General features: G+C 40.6%; 1 protein-coding gene across 3 annotated transcripts in view; it reads left to right on the forward strand.

Annotated features, from left to right (window-relative positions):
• zfyve27 (zinc finger, FYVE domain containing 27) overlaps positions 1-22,885 on the forward strand; it is a 58,570-nt gene that overhangs the window by 22,969 nt on the left and 12,716 nt on the right. For 2 of the 3 annotated variants that reach the window (XM_088915858.1, XM_088915857.1), the window contains exons 11-13: positions 5,523-5,569; positions 6,226-6,307; positions 6,650-9,553. The exons of the other annotated variant lie outside the window; for it this stretch is intronic. In XM_088915858.1, coding sequence (XP_088771984.1) covers positions 5,523-5,569; positions 6,226-6,307; positions 6,650-6,720 — 200 coding nt within the window. In that variant the 3' untranslated portion in view covers positions 6,721-9,553. Of the gene's footprint in view, positions 1-5,522; positions 5,570-6,225; positions 6,308-6,649; positions 9,554-22,885 lie in introns of those variants that run through there. 3 annotated transcript variants of the gene reach the window in all.

The raw sequence follows: 22,885 nt of genomic DNA on the forward strand, positions 1-22,885 counted from the left end.
GCACAAAAGCCCAGGAGCTCCAGTATTGCGGCCTTTCAGAGATAAGGGATTGAAGTCCTTCCCAAACACACTTGATTATATGGGATCAGGCATAGCAGAAACTATGAGCAAGCCCCACATACAGCAACATGTAGCCTTTAAGCATAGACCCAGAAAGGTCCAGTAAACCACAAGCCTTACAATGAGAGAGGCAATATGGAGAGAAATGTTCTGCTTTCAGGCAGTGGTTGTCAAACTACTGTTTCCATATTTATTTAATTCAGAATGACTTTTTATGTTGCCAAGAATTTGCTTTTGTTTCTTCCAATGAAAACATTTATCAATTAGTTTGAATAGTGGAGAAGTACTTATTTGCTTTGCTAGAAATAAATTCATTATGGTTTTATCTTAATTGCCCACTGAGATACAAGATATTTAAATTTGATGTTTTTTACCCAAATAAGAAATAATAAAAGGCTTGAATTTTGATTAAGACCAGCAGTGATGTCTGCAGATCAGAGAAATAGGAATGGTGAGTAGATTAGCCCATCACATAAAAAGTACTTCAAGAAGTGGTTTTCCCAAGGAGTAGAACTTGAGGAGCAGAGAAGCCCTATCAAAGTTCAATGTAGTTGAAGAGTGACCAGAGATCCAGAAAGCATGTATGCACAAGGCATTGTTCAATATAAATTTATACTCAAGCATGCATTGCAAACATATGGTCACGTGAGATGAGAATTTGAGATACCTTATCTGCACAAATGTTTTAAGGATGAAAGCATAAGCCAGAAACACTGATTTCTGATGGGAAACCAATAAAACTGTCATTACTGTGAATAAGTCAGTTATTACTACTTGCCAGGCAATCCATAGATGTCCATCACTCTGGAAAGATTACAAAGTATTCATTCCTTAACAGGTCTTTTGTTTAAAGAGGGTTACCGATTACACAAACGCCTTTAGATAAATGAGTTAACATCCACCCCTTTAAACAGTAGAGCAATAAAGTGATTAGGCCTAATCAAGCCTATTTGTAAGTCCCAAGCCCTAACACACACTCAATGGGCCAATGACCTACTCAGTTGTTAGAACGATCAATATCCCTGGGGGTCTGTGCCTCGGTTGGTATCAGACCTCTCAGTAAGCCTTGAACTTCCAACCTCCTTTATAGTGAGTGTCTAATAACTGCCACAGCTTCTGCTGTTTGGTACGAACATGCTAATTAGACTAATGTAAAAGACGCCAGAAATCTTTTTAGGGTGACCCTGAATTGCATGTTCATTGTATCTAAAACGTGTTCATTATTTCATGTGGACAGCTAATCAGAAACAAAATGATAACATCACACCCCTTTTAATAACCCTTGTCTATCCGATTCAGAGTCATGGTAGCCCAGAGCCTGTCCCAAGAAGCATTGGGCCCAAGGTGGCATATAGGCTAGATGGGACACCAGTCCATTGCAGGACACACTCACAGTCACACCAGGGCCTATTTTTACAGAAGCAAATTAACCTACCAGTTTGTCTTTGGAGAAAACCAGAGCACCGGGAGGCAGAAAGAAAATGATATTCCACTACATTTTAGTTCTTTTAAAATTATCAGGAGAAACGTCTTGCCAACACCTCTTTGAGCTGGCCTTTTGTCAGTTCCCAAATGAGATTTCATACTCTTGGAGGCAGGTCTGCTCTATGACTCCAATGCTGTGGAATGATCTTGCGAGTCAGTCAGCACTTTTGGATTCCATCTCAAAATTTACTTTTATTCTCTAGCTTTTCTGACTTCATTTACTGCATTAAATTGTTTGTACACGTCTCTACTGGTTTTGCCCTTGCCTTGTTTTATTGTAAAGCACTTTGAGATGATTTCACAAAGGGCACTATATTAAACAAAGATGGTTATTATTTATAAGAGTTGTTGGGAATTGCATTAGCTACTATTGTGGTTCTTGCATTATGTGTTTAATCTCAGTTTAGTACTTTATTACACACATTTATATGTGTACATAGTATTAGAGCATTTTATCAAATGCTTTGAAGCCTTTAAATAGATTCAGAGTTCAGTCTATATAAATCAGATACACATGGTAGAGGATTCTGCAATTTTCAACGGGAAATAAATGGGTGTAACCTAATGGGTTATAAATTCTACACTATATGCACAAACACCTCCATCTGACAGCTAAAGAACACTATGAACTGGAGAAGTTGAGTGTCTGTTGTAAAAGCTCCATGCTTCCCTCATGACAGAAAGTCACTTTTCAGCCTGCTGTGAAGAATCTACTTAGCATAGCCATTCCAATAAGACTAAAAGCACGCATTTGAGGTGATAGACAGGAAGAGAGGTTGTGTAATTCTGGCCTGATCACATCTGGCTCATATTGAGAGAATCTAAAAGCACAAGCCCTGTGGATGTCGAACTTCAGTGTCGGGATGAGAATCGAATGGCAGAGTAGGTGGCCTCCTGCATATACTGTACTGTAGATTATGTATTTCTGAGTCTTCAAAGCCTCGTGTCACTTTGTCCCTACTTCAAAGAATACACAGACTAATGTTATTCAAATTACAACTGAGATATTTGAAAATGAATAAAAAATAACCTCTTAAAAATACATATCACTCATTATTAAATGATTAAATTTAATTTTAAATGATCACGGTCTTAAATCATCTGACCTTTTTGAGTCAGGCTGGTGCTGGTTCCACTGACTACAGGGAAGATACCATAGGATGTCAAATTCATATGGAATGGTAGATCTTTGCCTGACAAATTCTTCTCTACCCAGTATGCTGTAGTGAAAAGAAAATGTCTTATGAATTTCATTCCTCCATAAATAACTTATAAGAAGCTGTAATCGTATGCACTGGCACGATGTAGCCCTGACATAAGCTATGCCGAGTGAGAGGATCAGGCATACTGTAATCACTGACTGCTCCTGCTCAGGAGATGCAGCAGAATCTGGTTTTCAGGCAGCTGTCATGCATTCTTATAGGTAACAATTATGAACAATATGGTGGTGCTGCATCATTAGGTAGTTTAGAATTCCCCAGGCTTCACTGATTTACATGCAGAGCAAGTAAATAAGGGATTTAATTGCACATGAAAATGTTGCCTGGCAGGAGGTTGTTTAAGGGAACTTATATGGTTAATATGAGATCATATAACCTAGTTTAAAAAATTTCAATGTTATGTAATTTTCAGTAAAGGAAAAAGTCCTACAAAACTGAGATGAGCGTTTGTTTGGATTAATTTCTATATATACAAGTGCTGGGCAAGAGAGTGATGTTTGATAATGCTGCTTTGTTGTTTTTAGGTTCCCTCTGCTTGTTAGATCCTTTCTGCAGTCGGCACTGACAGATACCCGAGGTCTTAATGGGCTAGCACTGATGCGTACTGTTTCTCGCACCTCATATAATTAAACTATCACGAGCGGAATGCTAAAAAACACATGCATGTTCATGCATAGCCTCTGGTTCCTCTGTTTCTCCACTCCAGTGCATTATTTACAGGGCTGGAGTCTTACAGCAGTGAGCCTCTTCTTAGGGTTCCTCCATTAAGGATGTGATTATGTAATGGTTGTAACTGTTGTTACAGAAACCGTGAATCTGAGGCTTTTGCCCTGAAAACTGGAAGCAAGATTAACAGGTGGTTGAAGTACAGTACCATGCAGTGGCAGTTTACATGGGAATTCATTTTTTGTGAGCAGTGGAAGATGGGAATCAATAGCAAGTTTTTCTGATTTAAATACTTTTTGATCACCATGGACCAGGAGGCCTGGGCCTGATGGTCTCCATCCTCAGTATCCATCATTCTCATGAGCCTGAGCACTGATTTCAGTTGTAGCATTCTCAATAGATCTTGTAGTTCTTTGTCATAAAATCCAAAGTGATGTAGAAGAATCCTCAGTTTCTTTTGATTAAATGAACATCTAGCACATTGGCTTCAGCTCTGTTGAACTTCCCACTCCCACAGTCCTTGCTCAGAAAAGAGCAGTCTTAAAGATGGGGTCATCATATTGCCCTGTCAGCCAGATAAAGCGCTTCTGTCCTTCTCTTGGTGCCTTTCTCTTGGGTTTTCCTTGGCTGCAGGCAGCGCCTTTTTCAAAAGGCCCGGCCACTCCAGCTGATACGTTTCCTCTCAGCTCACTGACAGAAACAGAGTGCTGATGATTAATGATGTGAAAAGAAGGCAGGTAAAACAAAAGAAAGCAATTCATTTATTTTTTTGCATAGTCCATAAGCCAGTAAGCCCGAGCTAATTCAAAACTGCTTTATTTGGCAAGAAGTTGATTAAGCACCCTGTTCAAATGCAACCTGGAATCGGGACTGACCACAGCAGGTGGAATATTATAGACACTTGGGGGGTAAGAGAGGAAAATATTTGGATGGATTAGTTTTCAAGAAGCAAAGTCAGTGCAAAGAAAGGGGTTTTATTAAAGAATTTGCTGTCTCTGTTTTTGACTTCACTGGCCTCTTTAGAGAAGACCATCATTCATAGTATTTCTTCTAAAAAATAAAGCCCAATATGTTTCAGTGACATAATGACTTGTTGGTTTTATATATAGACATAATAAAGTCTGATTTCACAGTCACCATGATAAAATAAGAAGGGAAATGGCTGGTTTTTTAAATGTCTTACCAAATGGAAGTGTGCAACAAAAATCCAGAAGATCTTGCAATAGACCTGAAATTAAATCACTTATAATGGGTCATATAATTTGATATAGAAAGCCTCAAAGTGCTGAATAATTTTTGGTTTCCAGATATTGCATTTGTTGAAAACCCACAATAAGCCCTCTGCAAACACACATGCTGAAAGGATCCATTGTAGGCAGGGATTCTTTGCATTGGTGGTGTGGCAGGTGGAGAGTGAAAGGAGGAGGAAAGATGAATGTGCGGACTTTCGGAGTGGTGCGATGTGTAATGATTGCGGTAAGCCGCATCAGACGTGGCACAAGGTGGTGAAACAAGGTTTGGCTCTGCTTTGGGTGAGTCCTAGCTTTTGAAAGAATTGGGTCGTGGTCTGCCCACTGCAAGAAAGGATAAAAGCACTGATTGTAAACTACTGACCTCTAAAGCATCCTTTAAAATCCAGAGGCTCTGAATCACTGCTCTTACCCACATGTTTGAGCGGCTGAGTCACTGGGCCCATGTTCCCATCATCGGCAAGCCCTAAGATGTGGGCGCTCCTCTGGGATCCCCCCGCAATGTTTCCCAGCAGCCATGATCGTTCACATCATCTTCAGTCACTTTCACTGCACACACACTTTGTTCAGTTACTGGCACAGCTCTCTCCTGTCATATCCAGGACATGACGCTGGATTCTGACCTGGAAAAGTTCCTTCTCGTTGAATGGCATATGGAGTCTCAAACAATTAAAGAGGTGGTTTACATATTCTGAAAGTAGTTGGAACCGTTAAATTCACATGATTTTATTTTAAAACTGCTTGTACTTTGTTATTAAATCTGATACATCTAGAATACTATTATATAAGAGCTTCAGCCAGTTCTGTGAAATCACTTAAACAGTCCCTTTCTTATTGCCAGGTAACTGCTCCAATTGCAGTGCTGTCTTCTCTGTGCTGAAGAAGAGGGTGAGCTATTGACATTTAGTTATAAATTCGAATAACTGCTCCCAGGCCATCAAATTAATAAGCTTGTGCACTGTGACCTGAAAAATAGAAGAGTTTGGCAGAGATTAGACAATAACCAGTGTGCAGATTCAGTCTGATCCACCACTGAAAACCCCATTAGTTCTCTCTAATTCTAGTTCTCAAAGTCTCCACATTGTTGAAATGCTGCAACAGACATAAAAATATAACTAGCAGAGCAATATGAAGCTTGTAATAGATAGCTTATAGATTCTGTAACACCCAAGATAGCACAATTAGTTGAGCCTGGCTCAGGTGAAGCCTATCTTGTATGAACTGCATAGACTTTTGATTAATTTATGTAATGGAACTGTGCTAAAGATCTAAATAACCTGTGTTAAATAGTGGAAATTAAGTCTCAGAGATGCCTTAGGATTCATATCCTCTGTTTTAGTCCAGCACCCGGTACTTATTTATAACATGCTTCATTGCCATTTATAATTAAAATGCCAATCTTAAGTTCCATCTAGTGCAATACTCTGTTTTTTGTTTTGTTTTCACTGCCTTGCAAAGCTGCAAAGAGGAGTTAGGCCCCTGTGGTGTGATGTATTTTGAAGCCCGCTTTTTCTTGATGGGGTGGTGATTGTTTTCTTTTTCAGAGGAGCTGTAGTAACTGTGGAAACAGTTTCTGTTCACGGTGCTGCTCTTACAAAGTCCCAAAGTCCTGTATGGGAGCTACAGGTGAGTGGCTCTCAAAACATCAGAATGCCTGAGGCATGGTGTTAGGGTAGAAGTGGTAGACGGTATTAGGTTTCCTGCAGGTATACAGTATGTTAAATATACTGTATAAGTCTAATTACTTCCTATTTTATTTCTTTGTATGGCTTGAATTGCTCAGGATTGCTGATGACATAGTGGATTGAGCGTATTTGAAATTGTTTAGAGGGAGGGGGCAACTAAGTTTCTTAGCCATATGTTGCTTCGGGTTTATTAGGAGTCCGAGGTGCAGCCTGTACATTAGGTCAGTAAAAATGACTGCACGTTATCACACTCATTTGGAGACGTATTTTGTTTTTGTTTTAGCTCCTGAGGCTCAGAGAGAGACGGTGTTTGTCTGCAGCCAATGCCACCAGATTCTCAGCAAGAAGGACTAGGAATTCTCCCCTCCTCCCTCCTCCTCCTCTTTTCTCCTCCCTGGAGCCGCCATGCTTTTCTCTGTCTTTCTGTCCTTCTCTGTGACGGCTGGCAATGTTCCAGGATGTAGGCCGGCTGATTTTCCAGAAGACTGGTAGTTCCTGCAGGTCACCCAACCAAAGAGATGCTTCCCCCCTCCACACTCTCTTGACCTCTTTACTGGTGCTTAACTTGCAAACCTATGGCAACATCAGCGCACAAAGAATGAAGACTTGGTTGACCGAAGTATTTTGAAAGCACTTATTTTCCTTTTAAGAATCTTTGAAGGTCCTTTTGACCATGTGATCGCAAGGAAGAGATCAAAACATTTTCTCTGAGAAGTTTTCCAGTAACTACCAGGGTCCTAGTTTATCCCATGTTGCCGCAGACAAGGGGTTATGGGAGGCCAGAGGTGCTGTCAAGGGGGAACAATGCAGGGAGAGCTAGCTTCTGAGTCATCTCTGTCCTGATTAGGACTGGTACATTCAGCCAGGTTTCCAACATGCCATTATAAACTCCAGCACAAACATACATACAAATTAAGTTTCATGAAATATCTTGGCAATATGTGCAAAAACCAATTAATGAACTGAGCTTAGAAGATCTGTTTTTTTTTGTTTCTTGCATCCTTGCTGACAGTTTCAGACTAATTGAAATTAAAACAAATTGCAGGTTTATTGATTACATTTTGAATGCATTTTAGTACAGACATAGAGGAGTGTCAACATTTTTCTGTTGACATTGTGTTATCTTCAAATAGAAATGCTCAAACTGGCAATTACAGAATTCCTACTTTTCTCAAAGTTTGACACAGAACAGTGCATCTGTTATGCCGCTAAGAACATGGAGGCCTCCAGCAGCTCCAGCTAAGGAACCACTGGGAAAAGTGAAAAACTGCACTATAACAAATACACAGGAGTATGTGAACCATTGACAAACATCATGCACGTGCACTCCAAGAAATTCAATTCTAATAGCATTTCTTAGAGGGTTTTAAATAAAGGCTAAAGACTATGGCACATTAGCCTTGAGATCATGAGTGGGAATGCATAAATAATACCGAGACCATTGCAGAATTGCATGATGCCTGTATAACGAGTCAGACATGTATTTCTTCCACAGAAAGTTAATCCCATTTCTGTTTTGAGGTAGTGTGGTAGAGAAAAGCAGATTAACTAGGTCAAGTCACGAGAATCCGACAATAGAAATATAGCTCAGAATTTATTCAGTGGAGATGCACAGTATGATTATGTTCAGTTATCCACATTAGACAATATCTTAGTTTGTATTTCTCCTGCTCAAACACTAGTGATCATCTGTCTGTCATTTTAAATGCTCATCTTCTGGAACTAGGTTACCGAAATGAAAATGAATTGCTTGTGAATCGTTATTTTAAATTGTCCACACCTGTGCTATAAAGTAATGTGCTCAGCCCTTGAATACTGTGCTAGGGGCACCTTGGCCTAGATTATGTCAGGACCAGAAGGCAACAATCACAAGGGGACAGGAATAAGCATGCCTGCAGCCAAGATGGTATCACTGCTTGGTACTATTCAATGACATCAAAGGAAGTCTTCAAGGGGAAAAAATCATGTGTCAACAGTTCATATATCCAGTGATGCAACTGAGCCTTCCAATCTGGACTCTTTCACTAGCACTTGTGTAGAAACCCCTGGCATTATACTTTCAAAAAGAAAAGGAACGGTTTTGTTTTTTTTATTTTCTTAGAGTTCTTTTTGCATTGCTTCCACGCAAATATTTCATCTGGCAGATCTAATCTCCCTGTCGTTTCGAGTCGCTGCCTGCCTGCCTTGGTGCTGCAAGAGGAAGCTTCAACCAGCCTGAGGGCTCCAGCATCTCTCCTTTTCACACTGCCTGTGGAGAATGTTAACAAACTGTCAGCACGATCCCAGACGAATCCCTACAAGGCCACGCTGATGAATCAGTAGTATAGATACATCACAAAAAAAGCAAATGGGTTAGGATCCAGTTTCCTGGTTACTTTAGAGGGGGCTGGTTCTGCAACTGGGAATTCCACAAATGTTGTGGGAATCTTGTGAACAAGGGATCAGGATCTGTGAGGTAATGCTTGCCTTCCAAGTGTGACATCCTGTGTAGGCACCGAGTTTCTCCACTGCGGTTGCCTGAGCTTCCTTGGTTTGACTTGCCAGTCACTCGCCAGACTTGCTTGGCCATTTAAATTTCCTTTGAATGAAACGCAGCACAAAAGAAACACTGGGCCTTACAAAATATATCTACATTTTGGTTTTGCTTAATTTGTTTCTATTTGTTTTGAAGGAGATCTTGCATTCTCTTAAGTTATTTTCCCTAAAACCCAAAGAATTGTGCAAGAAAGTAGCCACAGTGGTCTGAATAGACAAAAACAGTCCCGCAACTACTTCAGATATTTTAAAACACTGTAATTGTTCAAACATATGTAATCGGATTTTAGCTAAATGTTACAATTTGTTTTATGAAACAAAGTAAAGCATCTATATTATTCCATGTGAAACATGGGCGTCAGACATTAATCAGAATGTCCTTGCAAGCATTGAATTTTGAGTCTATGTAAAGTAGTTAACCTGCATAAATCAGACACCACTAGGGAGGACTTGGTTTATGACATGACTACTTAATATGCTGTATTTATACTTAAGAATAGTAAATCTATATACATTTTGTGTTTGTGTTTTTGATCATTTCTGTATATGTTGGCATTAAGAGAAAGTTTGTTTGAATTTATGTTTTGTTCCTTAAAACAATGTCTACAGCCTTCCCAATAAATGCTTATGGCATGGAGATGAAATGTCCAAATGTCTCTATACTATCTGTTCATTTTCACTCGTAGATTTTCCTTTATAAGGGTGCCCTTATTATGATTATGAATTATGAATATTCATAATATTATGAATGTTTCTATAGAACAGCATCTTAAGGTAGTCTTGGCTTGGAGTTGCCATGTGTTGTATTAGGTGTCAAGTAAGTTCTTGTTTTTGATTTTGTACTCTTGTCTGAAAGCGATATGCCTCTTTTTCCTGAGCAGGTAGTAGTGGTGAAAATGTCTCATCCACCTCAAGACAAATCCATTGAAATTAGCTAGAAGAGCTCCGATCATCAGGTACAGTAGTGAAGTGTGTCACTGTCATGAAAGTCGCGAGTCCTAATTTTGCTCCATTTTTCTTGTGTTATTAGTGAGTTTTTTTTGTATTTGTAATGTCAAAATCAATTTGCAGTCGGTTTTGTACATTCTTTTACAGATGTCATGCAAGACTTATGGAAGCTTTGCAGTTCTTTCTGTATCGTTCAGTCAAGACAGGCACCAAAGAACTAGTTAGTGTGTCTGAGATTTATTATGTAAAGAGAAACTGGCCAAGATTGGCATACTGCTGCGATCTTATCAGGAAGGCTCCCTTAAATACACCGGAATTGTGACCTACTGACTTCAAAACCCATTTGTGTTTTATTAGCTAACTTAACAAGAGATCTCAAATGGTTGGCAAGCAGGGATGTCTCATTTGAATAAAGGCAAGTAGCTTGCCTTACTGTTCTCTGAACTCCCACATTTATCATAGACACATTCCTTCCATCACACTTTAGGTGAGCTGATGCAGAGATGGGTTTTTCTCAAGGGCTGGTGCTGTAGTTACTTTCTAACTGTTGAGCTTTAATCTCACAATCAGGAGAGCAGGAAAAGCATACCCCCAATCCTCTAGTTCTTAACCTGCATCCTTAGACCTCGTGGTCTGTTCCATGTATGCCTTCCTGTGGTTGTCTCAGTGTCAACAACAAATAATACGCTTAAAATATTTGGACTTCTTACTTCCTTTGGGAAAGTGGTTTGTGATTTAATCTCGGGAGTTATGAATGTTATGAATCTTAAGACACTAATACAGCTAGTCCCTGGCAGAAGGGTGATGAACAGAAAGCTGTGTTGTTTCTCCTGGTTTTGATTAATTTCAAATGTAATTCTATTTGTGAAAATAGTTAGTGAATTCAGAGCCTTTTGAAAAACATAAAAATTGTGTCATAAATGTCCTGCAAAAATGTCAGTCCTACCTGAGGAGCAGGCCAGAAACTGCATCATGTTTTTATTTCTAGCCTGTTCCTAAAGCACCACAATTCTTTGCATCATGGTTTGACAGAAGCAAGTGAAATATAAATCATGCTGGATACGTATTCAGTCATGAACTGAGGACCTCAAATGCCTGATTAAGAGGTTAAGCGCATACAGTGGCTTTGAACTGTAGCGTCATTTGCCTTGGAAAGAGATCACACTGGAAAGCAACAAAAGATTCTGAAGTCCTGTAATGTAGTGCTCCAGAGAAACAGGATTCATCATAAATTATTTCAATCTGTGTTAATATCAGATTTGTCTCTGTTTTTCAGCCACAAAACCTCCAGTATTTCCTTTTTGCTTTGAATACTCAAGCCTGTCCAACGTAACGGCAGGCCCAGAGCGATGCCACTCAGTTGGGCTCAAATGTGTCGGGGGTAGACAGGACCAGGATGAGTCCAGTGGACCTGTGTGCCTCCACTGACTCTTTCAGGCAGGGCTGGGAAACATCCTGATGACAAAGTCTCTTCCCTCAATGATATGGGGTCCTGCTATGGAGGAGATTTTTTTCCCATTTTTGTTCTACTTGAACTAACACATTTTACTGTTGAATGGTTGTTGATTGAAAGAATGGCATTCCTGACAGAAGCCTTTCTTAGGAAAGGATTCACACACTCTGATTAGCACTGATTGTGGCCCTTTTATTGACGGGATTTATGCAACTCTGAAACCTTTAGGTACTCACATTTGCACATTTGCATGTGCCACTTTGAAACCTATTGCCTATAATGGTTGAGCGAATCCAAACAAAAAGAGCATTTGAGGACTTTTAAAAAAAACTTTGATGAATCAAATAAAAACCTCAAACTGCATAGACATTTGGAGAAACCATCTGGCCCTTCTTATTAGTATGACTACTATGACAGTCATACTGTTATCTTGCTGTAAGGGGGTAATGTGTCTTGTGGGAGGAATGGTAAGATTTTTGGGGAGTTGGAGTGAAGTCCTCACTCAACCTTAGTCTTTCTGCAGGAGTTCCAGGCCCAATAAGCTACTTGTTGAAATTCCCAAATCCTGGATGTGCTTTAATTTCCCTTTCAAATTTGTCTTCAGTTTCTGTGTTGAGCTTTGACATAGTGGTTTCAGGTGACCTTCCTTTCAAACACATGAATCCAGAGTTGTCCTTATTCCAGGCTAAAGGAGTTCCTTGCCTCTCTGCTCAGTGTATACCTGTCAGTTGATGCTGGGCTGCCTCTTCGAGCACAGTTTCCCTCTGGTAACTATGACAGGAGGTGGCCACGCCACAAACAGGTACTTTCCACAGCCTGGCTGGCTCTGTCCCAGCCCATTCATTAGCACCGCTGCCACAAGATTTCTCTCTCCTGCTCTTAAAGATGTGTGAACAATAGCAAACCACATTGCACTACAATTTGAGGTTACTGGTTTGTAGAGTGGAGTATTAATCATCTCTAGGTTTTCTATGCGAGATCAGGGCAGATGCCAAGAAGCAATGTACAGAATTGACAGCAGAGCAGGAGCACAAAAAGTACAGTATACTGGTGACAGTGTGGCATGTGGTTGAGTATGAAGCAAATTGATTTTAGTTTTGTACGTGTTCTAATATCTGTGTAATAGGGGCTGGGAGACGTGGTTTTTTCTGCAGTTTGACGAGCTCCAGCTGGACTGTATGTGCCGTAGTGACGGAGGTTCCCCCAGACTCTAGTGGGCAGGCAGTATGTGAGGAAGCCCAAGGTCCTGCCTGTGAGGCCTGGCCTGTGTCTGAGTGGTGCCAAATGGACGTGCTACAGTGTTGACATTTCTGAGCTAGCGCACCTCCGCCCGCCTCTGGATCAGCTTCAGACCGCACAATCTTTACAATTTTCTACTTCGTTTCTTTAGCTGAAAGTTCATTTTTCTTTTTTTATTAAAAAAAAACTTTTTCTGTTCCCCTGCCAAACATCTGTTGCGATTTTACGGTTTGGATCATTAAAATCTGTAAAACATAAACAATAAAAAAAACTTTAAAGGCCTCATTTTTGTTTCAGGGGAACTCATTGCAGTTTATATATTTATATATTTCAAAAAAGTGAATCAAGTTAATAGGAAGAAAAAACCTAGCATGGTTTATCTGGGCTCCTCTGTAAGGAGACTGTAAGCTCAGATGGCTGCTGGTGCTCACAGAAATTGCTACTTTAATGCTGTACATCCTGCTCCTGTGTCTAATCTTCGTAGTTCAACCTACATCAATGCCTTGCTCCAGTGCTTTGACATCATTGTGCAGCCTAGTTATTATGTCCTTGTGACAGAGGAACATGCCCAGCACTTTCAGTCCCTTATATTTTTGTCCTACAAGCCGTGAGTCTATGTCTCATACATCTGATGGAAATATCTGCCCTGCTTCTCGTACTGTCATCAGCTTGTAAATTTCCAGTGTTTGCTCTTGTTGTGCATGTTGAAGTCTTTCAGAATATTTTGCTACAGTCTACTTTCTGCATTATCACAAGATTGTTTGCTATTTTTATCCCTTGTCTAACCTCCTTTAGAATTTGTGTCAAAATACATCAACAAAATTGCATGAATATAATTTACTTAAATATGTATTCCCAGGCAATATCTTGCATTGCTACTGTAACACTCCCACCCAGACATTACCATGGGGCTAAAAATTCTTTAAAAATGTGAAGTGAAAGCTAATGTAAAGGTTAAGTCTTTGCTTAGTGTAAACCTGCTTTAGGGGTCGACTGATCAATGGAGAAGCATTGGCAGGCTGACTGATAGAGTCATAGGGGCTCAAGTCATAGGGGTCCGTCGGCCCTGCACCTTTTCAGAGGCACTAAATTCATTGGAATTAAAAAGACAGAGGAAGAGGGAGGGGGAATCCAGTGCCACAGCCCTAATGACCCCAATTCCAACAGGCAGATAGGAATCTGAAGTCTCCCCTAAAGATGCATTGTGTGAGCCTCCCGCCTCAGTCCTCTCCACGTGGGAAAGCAGACTGAGAGGGGACAGGAGAGGTGGGGGGGGGCATGAGCCCGTCATGGCAGCTTGCCATTCCCACCAGACAATGACACAGAATAGCTTTATTTGTTAAGGCTTCCTTAGGCACCAAATAAAAAGCTTTAGAAAGCCTGAAAGGGACTGGCCAGCCCCCGAGTCCCATTGATTAACCTGGCTGCTCTGCTGAAAAGGGGCTGACAAGATGGAGTTTAAAGATTATGTCAATTAGTGATTTCATAGAGAAGCTCAGTGTTGCTGGTCTGCATTAACCCCTGCCTGCCTGGCTTCCTGGAACAGGGCTGCTGTTCTTCTTTCGTAAGCGCAGCTGAGAAAAACCCATGGAGGCCACAACTGTGAGTTTAGGCTTGACTGTGGTTTTGCCATCTCTAATGACCGTTTCATCTGACTATCAATAAAGAGTCCTAATGGAGAGTATGTACACAGCAGCCAGGCATGAGGAAGTGTGACGTACATTACAACAGTGAGGGGGAATTGACTGATGGACCTACTGTACTAGAATAAAAGCTACTGTAGATTTTTTAATGAAAGTACTGTGGAAGTATTTTTCAAAAGTTTCCAAGGAAATATTCCTTTTTAATGACTGTTCTTCCTGGGATATTAATAATGTTGTTACCTACCAGACACTACACTTTATGCAGCTTTTTGGAAGCATTCACAATGGCTTGTCATAGAAACCTTTGCTGTAGTGAGGAAGCCAGTGAAATAGTTTGTTTCCAAAATAGCATGAGATGTTAGAGCTGCTTCACACACTCTTAAGTAAATTCTGGGAAACTACAAATACTGTAACTTAAACATCTCTCACTGATAGGCCTGGCTATATAGCTGGGTCTCATATGGTCTCCACAAGCACCGCGATTTTATTTTCCTATTACTGGAGGAAGCTCACAATATAACCATGTACTGTATATCACGTGTTTATTCCTCCACCCCCACTGCCACTTGCACCATCGTCACTACTAGCAATCACTGTGTGGAGGGTCTTAGGGGTCTGGAAGCCAAGCCAGTCTCCTCACAAGGGTTCCTGTCTGTGGAAGCACCCCCCAACTCCCCCCAGTCCTGACCCGACCCCCCCCTGTCCTGCAGACAAAGCCCTCTTCATCCCAGGCTGGGGGTTTGTTCAGGGACTCAATAGTGTCTGTGCTGCTGGGCCAAGAGAGCCTGCCCTACAATACACTGCAGCACTTCACAGCTCTGCTGTCGCCACAGGGGGGGAGCCCACACTTCTCAATCAGAGGGACCCTTTCCTTCAGGGCTAGACTGCTCTAGCCTGCTGCCTCTATTAAAGGGTAGTTGGCCCTTTATGTTCTCCTCCCTTATTCTCTTTCCAGCGCCAACTGTTTTGTCTGCCATTTTACATCATTCCTTTCATGGGCTAGTGAGATGGAAGCCTTCTAGTGCATCTTCACATTGATCTTGGTGCTTGTTGCAGTTGTCACAGGTCTCGTGTGGTCAAATGAGACAGTCATAGTGGGCCAGTCTTTTGGTGCACTGAAGAGGGTTTGGTGCCTCGTTGGGCTGTGCAGACTGGGTATTCAGTAGACTGCCAGTGACAGTGTTCCAAGTTTGGGGTCTAATCACATAGGCTCCTCAGACATCAATTGTTATATACAATATGTCCATCGGTTAGGCATAGAGATTTTTATTTCCTGTCATGTATGTCATTTATATTCCTTGTGCTACCACAAATTCCTAATAGCATGAACCACTATTTATCTAGAATGATGAAACAATAAGCAATGTTTTTTTTAATTAACTTGTTACATTTGTAGAGCTTTTTCAGTTCAAAGAATGCCGCAGTGCTTTACATACAGTATAGTAAGTGACCTGGTTGACACACTGTAGTTATTCTGCACCAGCAGCCCCACTGCCCAGCAGAACAGGAGAAGAAATGAGAGCTTGCTTCAGTAGGGGTTTTAGGAAGGCCAGACTGATCAAGCCCAAAGTGAAATGTAGCCATAACAGCAAGGTTAATATCCTACTCTTATGTACAATGCAAACTTTAAGAATAATGTGGTCAGGCCCTCAATATATTGTTTCATCTAAAGATGGTATTGTACCTACTATAGCACAGTATCATCAGTCACCATGACACTTATGTAGAAATTCTGGTACAGAGGGAAGAGTGCTTCTTACTGGTCACCACCATCACCTAGTTAGCTTATAATTTCTGTTGAGTTCTGGCTGTAAGGTGGTAATGCTGTTTTCACAATATATTAATTTCTTGCATTTGTATCATATTCATGATACCCAGGTGTTTAAAATCCAGGAGAGATCCATTCCATACACCACAGAAGTAGCACTAACCTAATTCAATTCAATTCAACTTTATTTGTCATTATACTTAAATGGGTGCATAGTATAGTGAAAAGTGTTTCTCATTAGTCTCTCAAGTGCAGTATATAAATAGAACAGAAGACAAGTCAAAAAACAGTAATGCAATAACAATAACAGTGTAAACAACAATATGGTGCCAGGGCAAAATCATCAAAAACTGTGCAAATACACAAACAGAGAAATTATACAAACAGGACAAAAACAGTACAAAAGTCATATGGTGATTAATAAATAGTACAACTAGTACATTTGTATGTACAATTTCGGCTTACACCCAGTTGTCGTGTATGTAGAGGTGTTGGAGTACAGTCATTGTGGGTACAGGAAGAAGTGAGGAGAGATCATTGTATGATGGGAGGGAGAGTTGACTGCCCTGGGGAAGAAGCTATTTTGGAGTCTAGTTGTGTGCAACTGGAGCGTCCGGAACCTTTTATCAGATGATAGGGAGACAGACAAGTTATGACTGGGATGAGTGGGGTCAGACATAATTTTGGTGGCTTTTTTTCAGACTCCTGGTGTTGTAGATTTCCTGGATGGATGGTAAGGCACTGCTGATGATGTGTTGGGCAGTTTTGACCACCCACTGCAGTGCCTTACGGTCGGATGCAGTGCAGTTGCCGTACCAGACAGTGATGCAGGCCTCAATGCAACAACCAAGTACTGTATGGTAGCAGTTCCAGTGCACACCGTATCAGGTGGAGAAGTGAGCAATTGCCTTGACGTTTGAATTAAAATGGAGTTTTAGGGAGCCTACAGTAGGTCATGCAAACTAAAGTGGCAATTAAACTGAGGTAAACAGTACCGTATATACCTGTAGGCCTGTGATTGGAATAAGGTTTTTGTACCTGATTCTGTTTCCTGGATAGTAATTTGACATACTGATGAGATCAGTAGTGTTTGTAGAAGAACTATAGCCTTTTTAAATTTGTTAATGATTTTACTGTATTTGTAAATTAATCAGTAGTACAACATGCAGTATTTGCAAAAGTGTTTCAAAAAGCTAGTCATGTACAGTAGATTCACTTTTAACTAAATTCTTTAAAAAGTATACCCCAGCTGAAATATAATCTTGTGGAGATTTAATTACACGTTTCTCAAGTCTTTTGTCAGGAATTAGGTTTATGGGATAAACAACAGTGAGCTAACTGGCCAGTTCAGTAGGGCAAAGGAAGGAAGCCAAGGCTAACAATCGAATGGTTATTTCGTCACGCATTTTGTCTAACTTCTTATGTTACTATGGGTCCACTGAGAAAACCATTACATTTAAAAAAGAGATTTTTGCTGGTGTGGTATCGATGTAAAGCGCTTTAATTTTAGTTCAATAATTACCTCATTGTTTTGATTTCTTTTTGAAGTTTGGCCTCGACAGCTTATTGATGATGTTCTGGCTCAGGAAACAGAGGGTTAAATCAAGTTTAGCATGGTCAAGTAAAACACAAGAAAGTGCCCCGGCACTGCTGAGAGAAAACCCCTCAAGAGAGAACAACTATGTGAGTCTGGGAGTCTAAGGCTTGATCTAATTGATTTGAGTGTTTAGATTATGACATATTTATGTATTCATAATGCTGGCTCTCCTGTGGAGAGTAGGGGGTGGGGGTGAGAGGCAGATTTAGGGTCTGGGATCACTGGGCGAGTCAGAGGCCCTGAGATGCTGGATGTGGAATAACAGTCCCTTTTCCTTGCGGTTTGGCCTTCCTGGAGCACACTGTAACTTAAGCAGCTCTCACTGATAGGCCTGGCTGTGCAGCTCGGTCTCATACATTCACGAAGGCTGTGTTTGTGCAACAGGCACATGATCACTGGTTTCAGTGGTGAGTAATGCAATTCCAGTGTAAGTGTATGTGTCTCTGACAAGGCATTGTGTATGATGGCCTTAGGAAAGGTTTCCTTTGATACATGTCTCTGAATTTCTGAGAGAAATTAGTATTCTGGCTTGATCCTGATGGGAGGAATCAGACTTTATTACTATATGTGGAGCATGCATTTACCAAGGTTACCTTCAGTAAACCAAAGGAACAGACAAAGATATGTATTTTTACAATTGCTGCTATAAAAAAAATGCCACATAAATTTACTGTTACTAATTATTTTAATATAGGGGCTACATACTGTACAAGAATATATCACAGTGTTAGTAACTTTAATTTGTTCCTGTAATCTCTTAACATTTTTGTTGTTCAAAAGTCCACTTACTGTAAGTAATTCCTAAAAGGTAGCTTATTACCCTTAACTAACTTGTTTTAAATGTATGATTCAGCAATTTCTTGAAAAAAATATCTCAATCCATCTCAATCTTTTTGCATTTCCTTAGATGCTTCTTTATTGTTTGATAATCATCCAACTTTGGTATCATCTGCAAACTTGACTACTTTGCTAACTATACTGCAATCTAGATCACTTATGTAATTCAGGAAGAGCAGTGGTCCTAATATGGATCCCTGTGGACCTTCACTAATTACATCACATCAATTTGAGCATTTACCTCTTATCTGTACTCTGTTTTCTATTCTTACTAGTTCTCAATTCAAATACACATTGCATTGAATACCTCTTACCTGCAATTTGAGAATTACTCTCTTATGAGGAATTTTATCAAAAGCCTTCTGAAAATCCAAATTACCATCTTGTATGCTCCATGTGTCAGTTACTGTTGCTCGAAACACTAAGTAGTAAATTTAGCAAAACCTACCTTTTCTAAAGCCACATTGCCTGTCCATTAGGATCATATTTCCATATAGAGCACATTAGTAATTTTGAAGTCACTGTGTATTATGCATGTCTTGAGCGATTGTTGGAAGGGTTTTGTTTACAGCCTAGAAATAAGATCTCTTGGTTCTTTAGGTACAGGTACCACTGGCAGAAAACCATCAGATCCTGAAAATGTGTTTATCCTGTTTCTAGTACTTGTAAGACTTCTACCCCCTCTACACTAATAATATTCAATATAAAAGTCTGTTTCCTCAGTCTGAAGCATGTTGTTTATTTCTTTCTGGGTGAGCACCTGAGTAAATTGTTCATCAGTTGCTTTTCTGTCATTTACACGTTTCCTTTAATTACTCAGGATCCAATTTATTTCATCCTTTCCTGGTTTTGCTGTTACAGTTCTGAAATAAAGGCTTTCTAGCCTTTGATTTATTTACTCCTAAAATAAATCTGCTTAGGTCTTCAAACATACAAGAATACTTTTAATTTTTTCCATCTATCCTGTACTGCTTCCACATCCATCATATCATAATTCTGCTTCTTTTAAGCTCTGTCTCCTTCCTTTCTAGACTGTTTTCCTGAAATTGGAAATCGTTGGATTTATGTTGGGTTTTGTGGATGTTTGCATTTTTCTTATTCTTCATCTGCAGCTGGTTGTTCAGGGACATATTGATTTTAAAGTATGAAGTATTACAATTTAATGATCAATGAAGGAGGACTTTTAGTAGTACATTCTTGAATGGTAATGGAATATTTTTTCAAGAAAAAAGCAAGTGTGTTTTCTCAGTAGACACCCACTTTAATACTGACAGTGACAGATACTCCCCTGGATCAGTCGCTTTCACTGTGCAGTGAGAGAGAATGCTGTGTTTCTCTGAGTCTTTTTCTGTCGGTAGTGCTGTTGTCTTCTGCACTTTGTCTTCAAGCAGTTTAGAGATCTCTGCCTGCCTCTGGACTGTGTACCTCAGGGCTGTATGGCATGTTCCGAGTCCCTGACTATGCAAGTGCGTGTGAAGCGCATCAGTGTCCATGTCTGAGGCAGTGAGAGTGTCCTGGGGGCACGGCAGTTCTTTCTGTCCTGCTCTGTCGATGTGCTCTCAGCGGGTAGAGGGCCTGAGCATCTGGTGATCATTAGAAAAAACAACCAAAGCTGCTTATGATTTAAGAGATGTTGATGTGGGGTGAATCAAGATCTTTTTTTTTTCTGCCAGTTTGTCAAGAATAAATTCACGTTCTCGCCCATGGCATTTTCCACAATGCTGTTGAGTGTGGGGCGGGTCCTGCAGGATTGATTTGTATGTTGTTCAGTCAGCAGCTAAGCCTGACCTGGCAATTCACCCAGGGGTCCAACTGCCCTCATTGAGCCGCCTGGCAGAATGAGCGATACTTCATTACAGGGATGAAAATCCTGCTTTACCTGTGGGTAATGTATTTCTGTAACACCTCATATTTTATTAACAATCTATAAATGCTGGGTTATACATTTAGGCTTTTGAATAATTAATGATGATCAGGGTCGGCCTTACCACTCCACCTTTCTTCAGATGATGTCCAAGTTCCCATTTCTTTCCCACTTTAGAAATGTGCTATTGTATTCAGGCCACATTAGTTTTTTTGTGTTATTTTCCATGTCAGTGGCTACACCAATAACATACCTTGCAGAATTTAAATTGCGGTTAGATATTTTTTACTAATTAGAGAGTTGTGTGAGAGGAAAGAGTCATGTCTTCAGGATCACCCCATAATTCTAAATCTTAACTCAGCTGCTGCATGGAAATAAGTGGCTGTCCTATTGCCCTGTTTGACAGCAGACCTGTTGCTTGTATGCACACTGTACAGGTGGAAGCAATGACAGTGGTTTTTGGACATGGACCAGCCAGCGTTGACCTCTGAAATCGTAAAAGAGGAGAGTGTGGCTGGCTCTAGGGTCACTATAACACAGTGGTGTTCTCTCCCTGTTTTCTCTTTCTTTTTCAGTGTTGTTTTCAGACTTCTTTGATGAAGTCTGGAAAAAAAAGACACCTGTCACAAAAGCTAGGTCAGTGCAGGAAATTCCTCTCTTCAGCCACTGTTTTGGACGCAGAGATATCCAGTATTTTAACAGAGCACTAAACCATGAGAACATTATATGTTTCTATTCAATGTAGCTTTATTACATTAGCTTTTTAGATATCGTCAATTTGCAAAATATAACAGTCAGCAGTATCTGAAACCTGACTATGGAGAGCTTAGAAAAACAAACAGAGAAGTGTAATGGAGTTCGGTCATTCTTTTTCCTTAATTAGTCCAAAAGAATCGCCATAAAAGGACTTGTTGCTATAGTTAACACGTTTACTTGTTACTGAAAAGCAGCATTTTTTATCTTCAAATTTAAAGTGAAGCTTGCCAAACTTACACTCCGATTTTCCATTTGGAAAATGTCCAACTTTTGTGCAAAAGAAATAATTGAAATTATGTTATTAATATTAGCCTTTTCCAGCATTGTCCGAGAGACTTCATTCCATCATCTGGTCATTTCAGTGTCAGTTCAGTGTTTTGAAGTCCTAAATTCCCTGCCTTCGTTGTATATTTGCAGACCGAGTTGGTAGCATCAGAAACTCAGGCTGTGTGTGTTTTTGGACTCCCAGAGAGAAGCAAGAACAGCCAGGGTTGGAGAAAGGAAGGCATTCCTCCTCAGGCTGCGGTCTGCTACAGCGGGTGTGCCGTGGGCTGGCAGGAGATCTCTATCTTGAGACAGCACACAGTGTGTCCTGCAGCTCTTCTGTGCTGCTCAGCTTGTTCCAGAGCTGGCACTGCCTCAGTGTCTTTGCCATCTGGAAACATTTAGGCAGGACTCTCACCTTCATGTTGCCTTGAGAGCAGTTTCCTCCTTATTCCCAGCGCACAGCTTCCTAAGACCAGAGATCACTCGGGCAGCATTCTGCCAGACTCCTGTTTACTTAGCGCACTCTTCTGCTTCTCGCTTCACTGAAGGCGGCTGGATAGACAGCTGTTTTTTTTTGCGTTCTCCTGCTATTGTTTTTTTTTCATTTTGTCTCTGGTAGTTTGTGCTTCACATGAGCAATTTTGTTCTCTGCGGGCGCTGGATTAAGAGCAGCAGAGTCCAGCCTACTCCTCCCCTGGCTCCTGGAACCTGCCTGTTTTTCTTCATGACACAGAAACTGATGGACTTTGTAAAGGGATGATGTGTTCGATACAGTAGCTTCTGTTGAATTTACAATAGCAAAAGGCAAATAACTAATATGGTCAAAATAGCCTAACAGTGCTTAAATTAATCAGGAAATTTAGAATTTTAAATTCCCTTTATTTGTCCCATTTTTTGTAAAGTTATTGTGCATTTTTGGGACATACCTATACTGCATTAAGTGTAGCCTTTACTGGCTAAGCCTGCAGGTGGTAGGTGACCCTGGACATCTTTCCTGATTCCTCTCTCATGGCCACCTTCCCTCAATCCCTGCTCTGCTCCTGCTGCTTTGATTTCCCCCAACAGCTGCTGCAGATGCCAAGTTACCTGGAAATGTGGCCTTGGCAAAGACAATACCAACAAAGCTGGGCCACAGTAAGTAAATTACTGTAACTGCACTGAAACATGACAGTGGAGGCCACTTCAGCTTTGTGAGATCTCAAGGGGATTACTGTGATGGAAGGAGAGTGAGAGGGATCTTTGGCCTGGATCTGACATTCCCTCCATCTTTGCCTACAGAAGAAAACAGCATGTGAGGCTCAGGAGCTCACAGGGTATCTAAATCACCATTTGATTGTTCTCACTGTGACGCCTTTTTTCTGCTGCCTGTTTATTACTGCAGGACGAGTACAGTATGGTCCTTGTCCTCGATCTGATGAATTTTGGCATTCTCTTATTAAGTACTGCAAGTGAGCTTTTAAGAAGCGCTGATGGTATGCTGACAGACGGATTGCCATCCAGCAGCTCACTGATAGCCTGCACTGATGGTTAGAGCCTCACTGATGACCGGATGCTGTGAGCTTGAAGCTACAAAGCTGTGCAGATCACAGCATGTACAGTATTAAACAGTCCC

This window comes from Atractosteus spatula, chromosome 5, assembly GCF_055471065.1.
Source record: "Atractosteus spatula isolate fAtrSpa1 chromosome 5, fAtrSpa1.hap1, whole genome shotgun sequence".
Classification (NCBI taxonomy): domain Eukaryota; kingdom Metazoa; phylum Chordata; class Actinopteri; order Semionotiformes; family Lepisosteidae; genus Atractosteus; species Atractosteus spatula.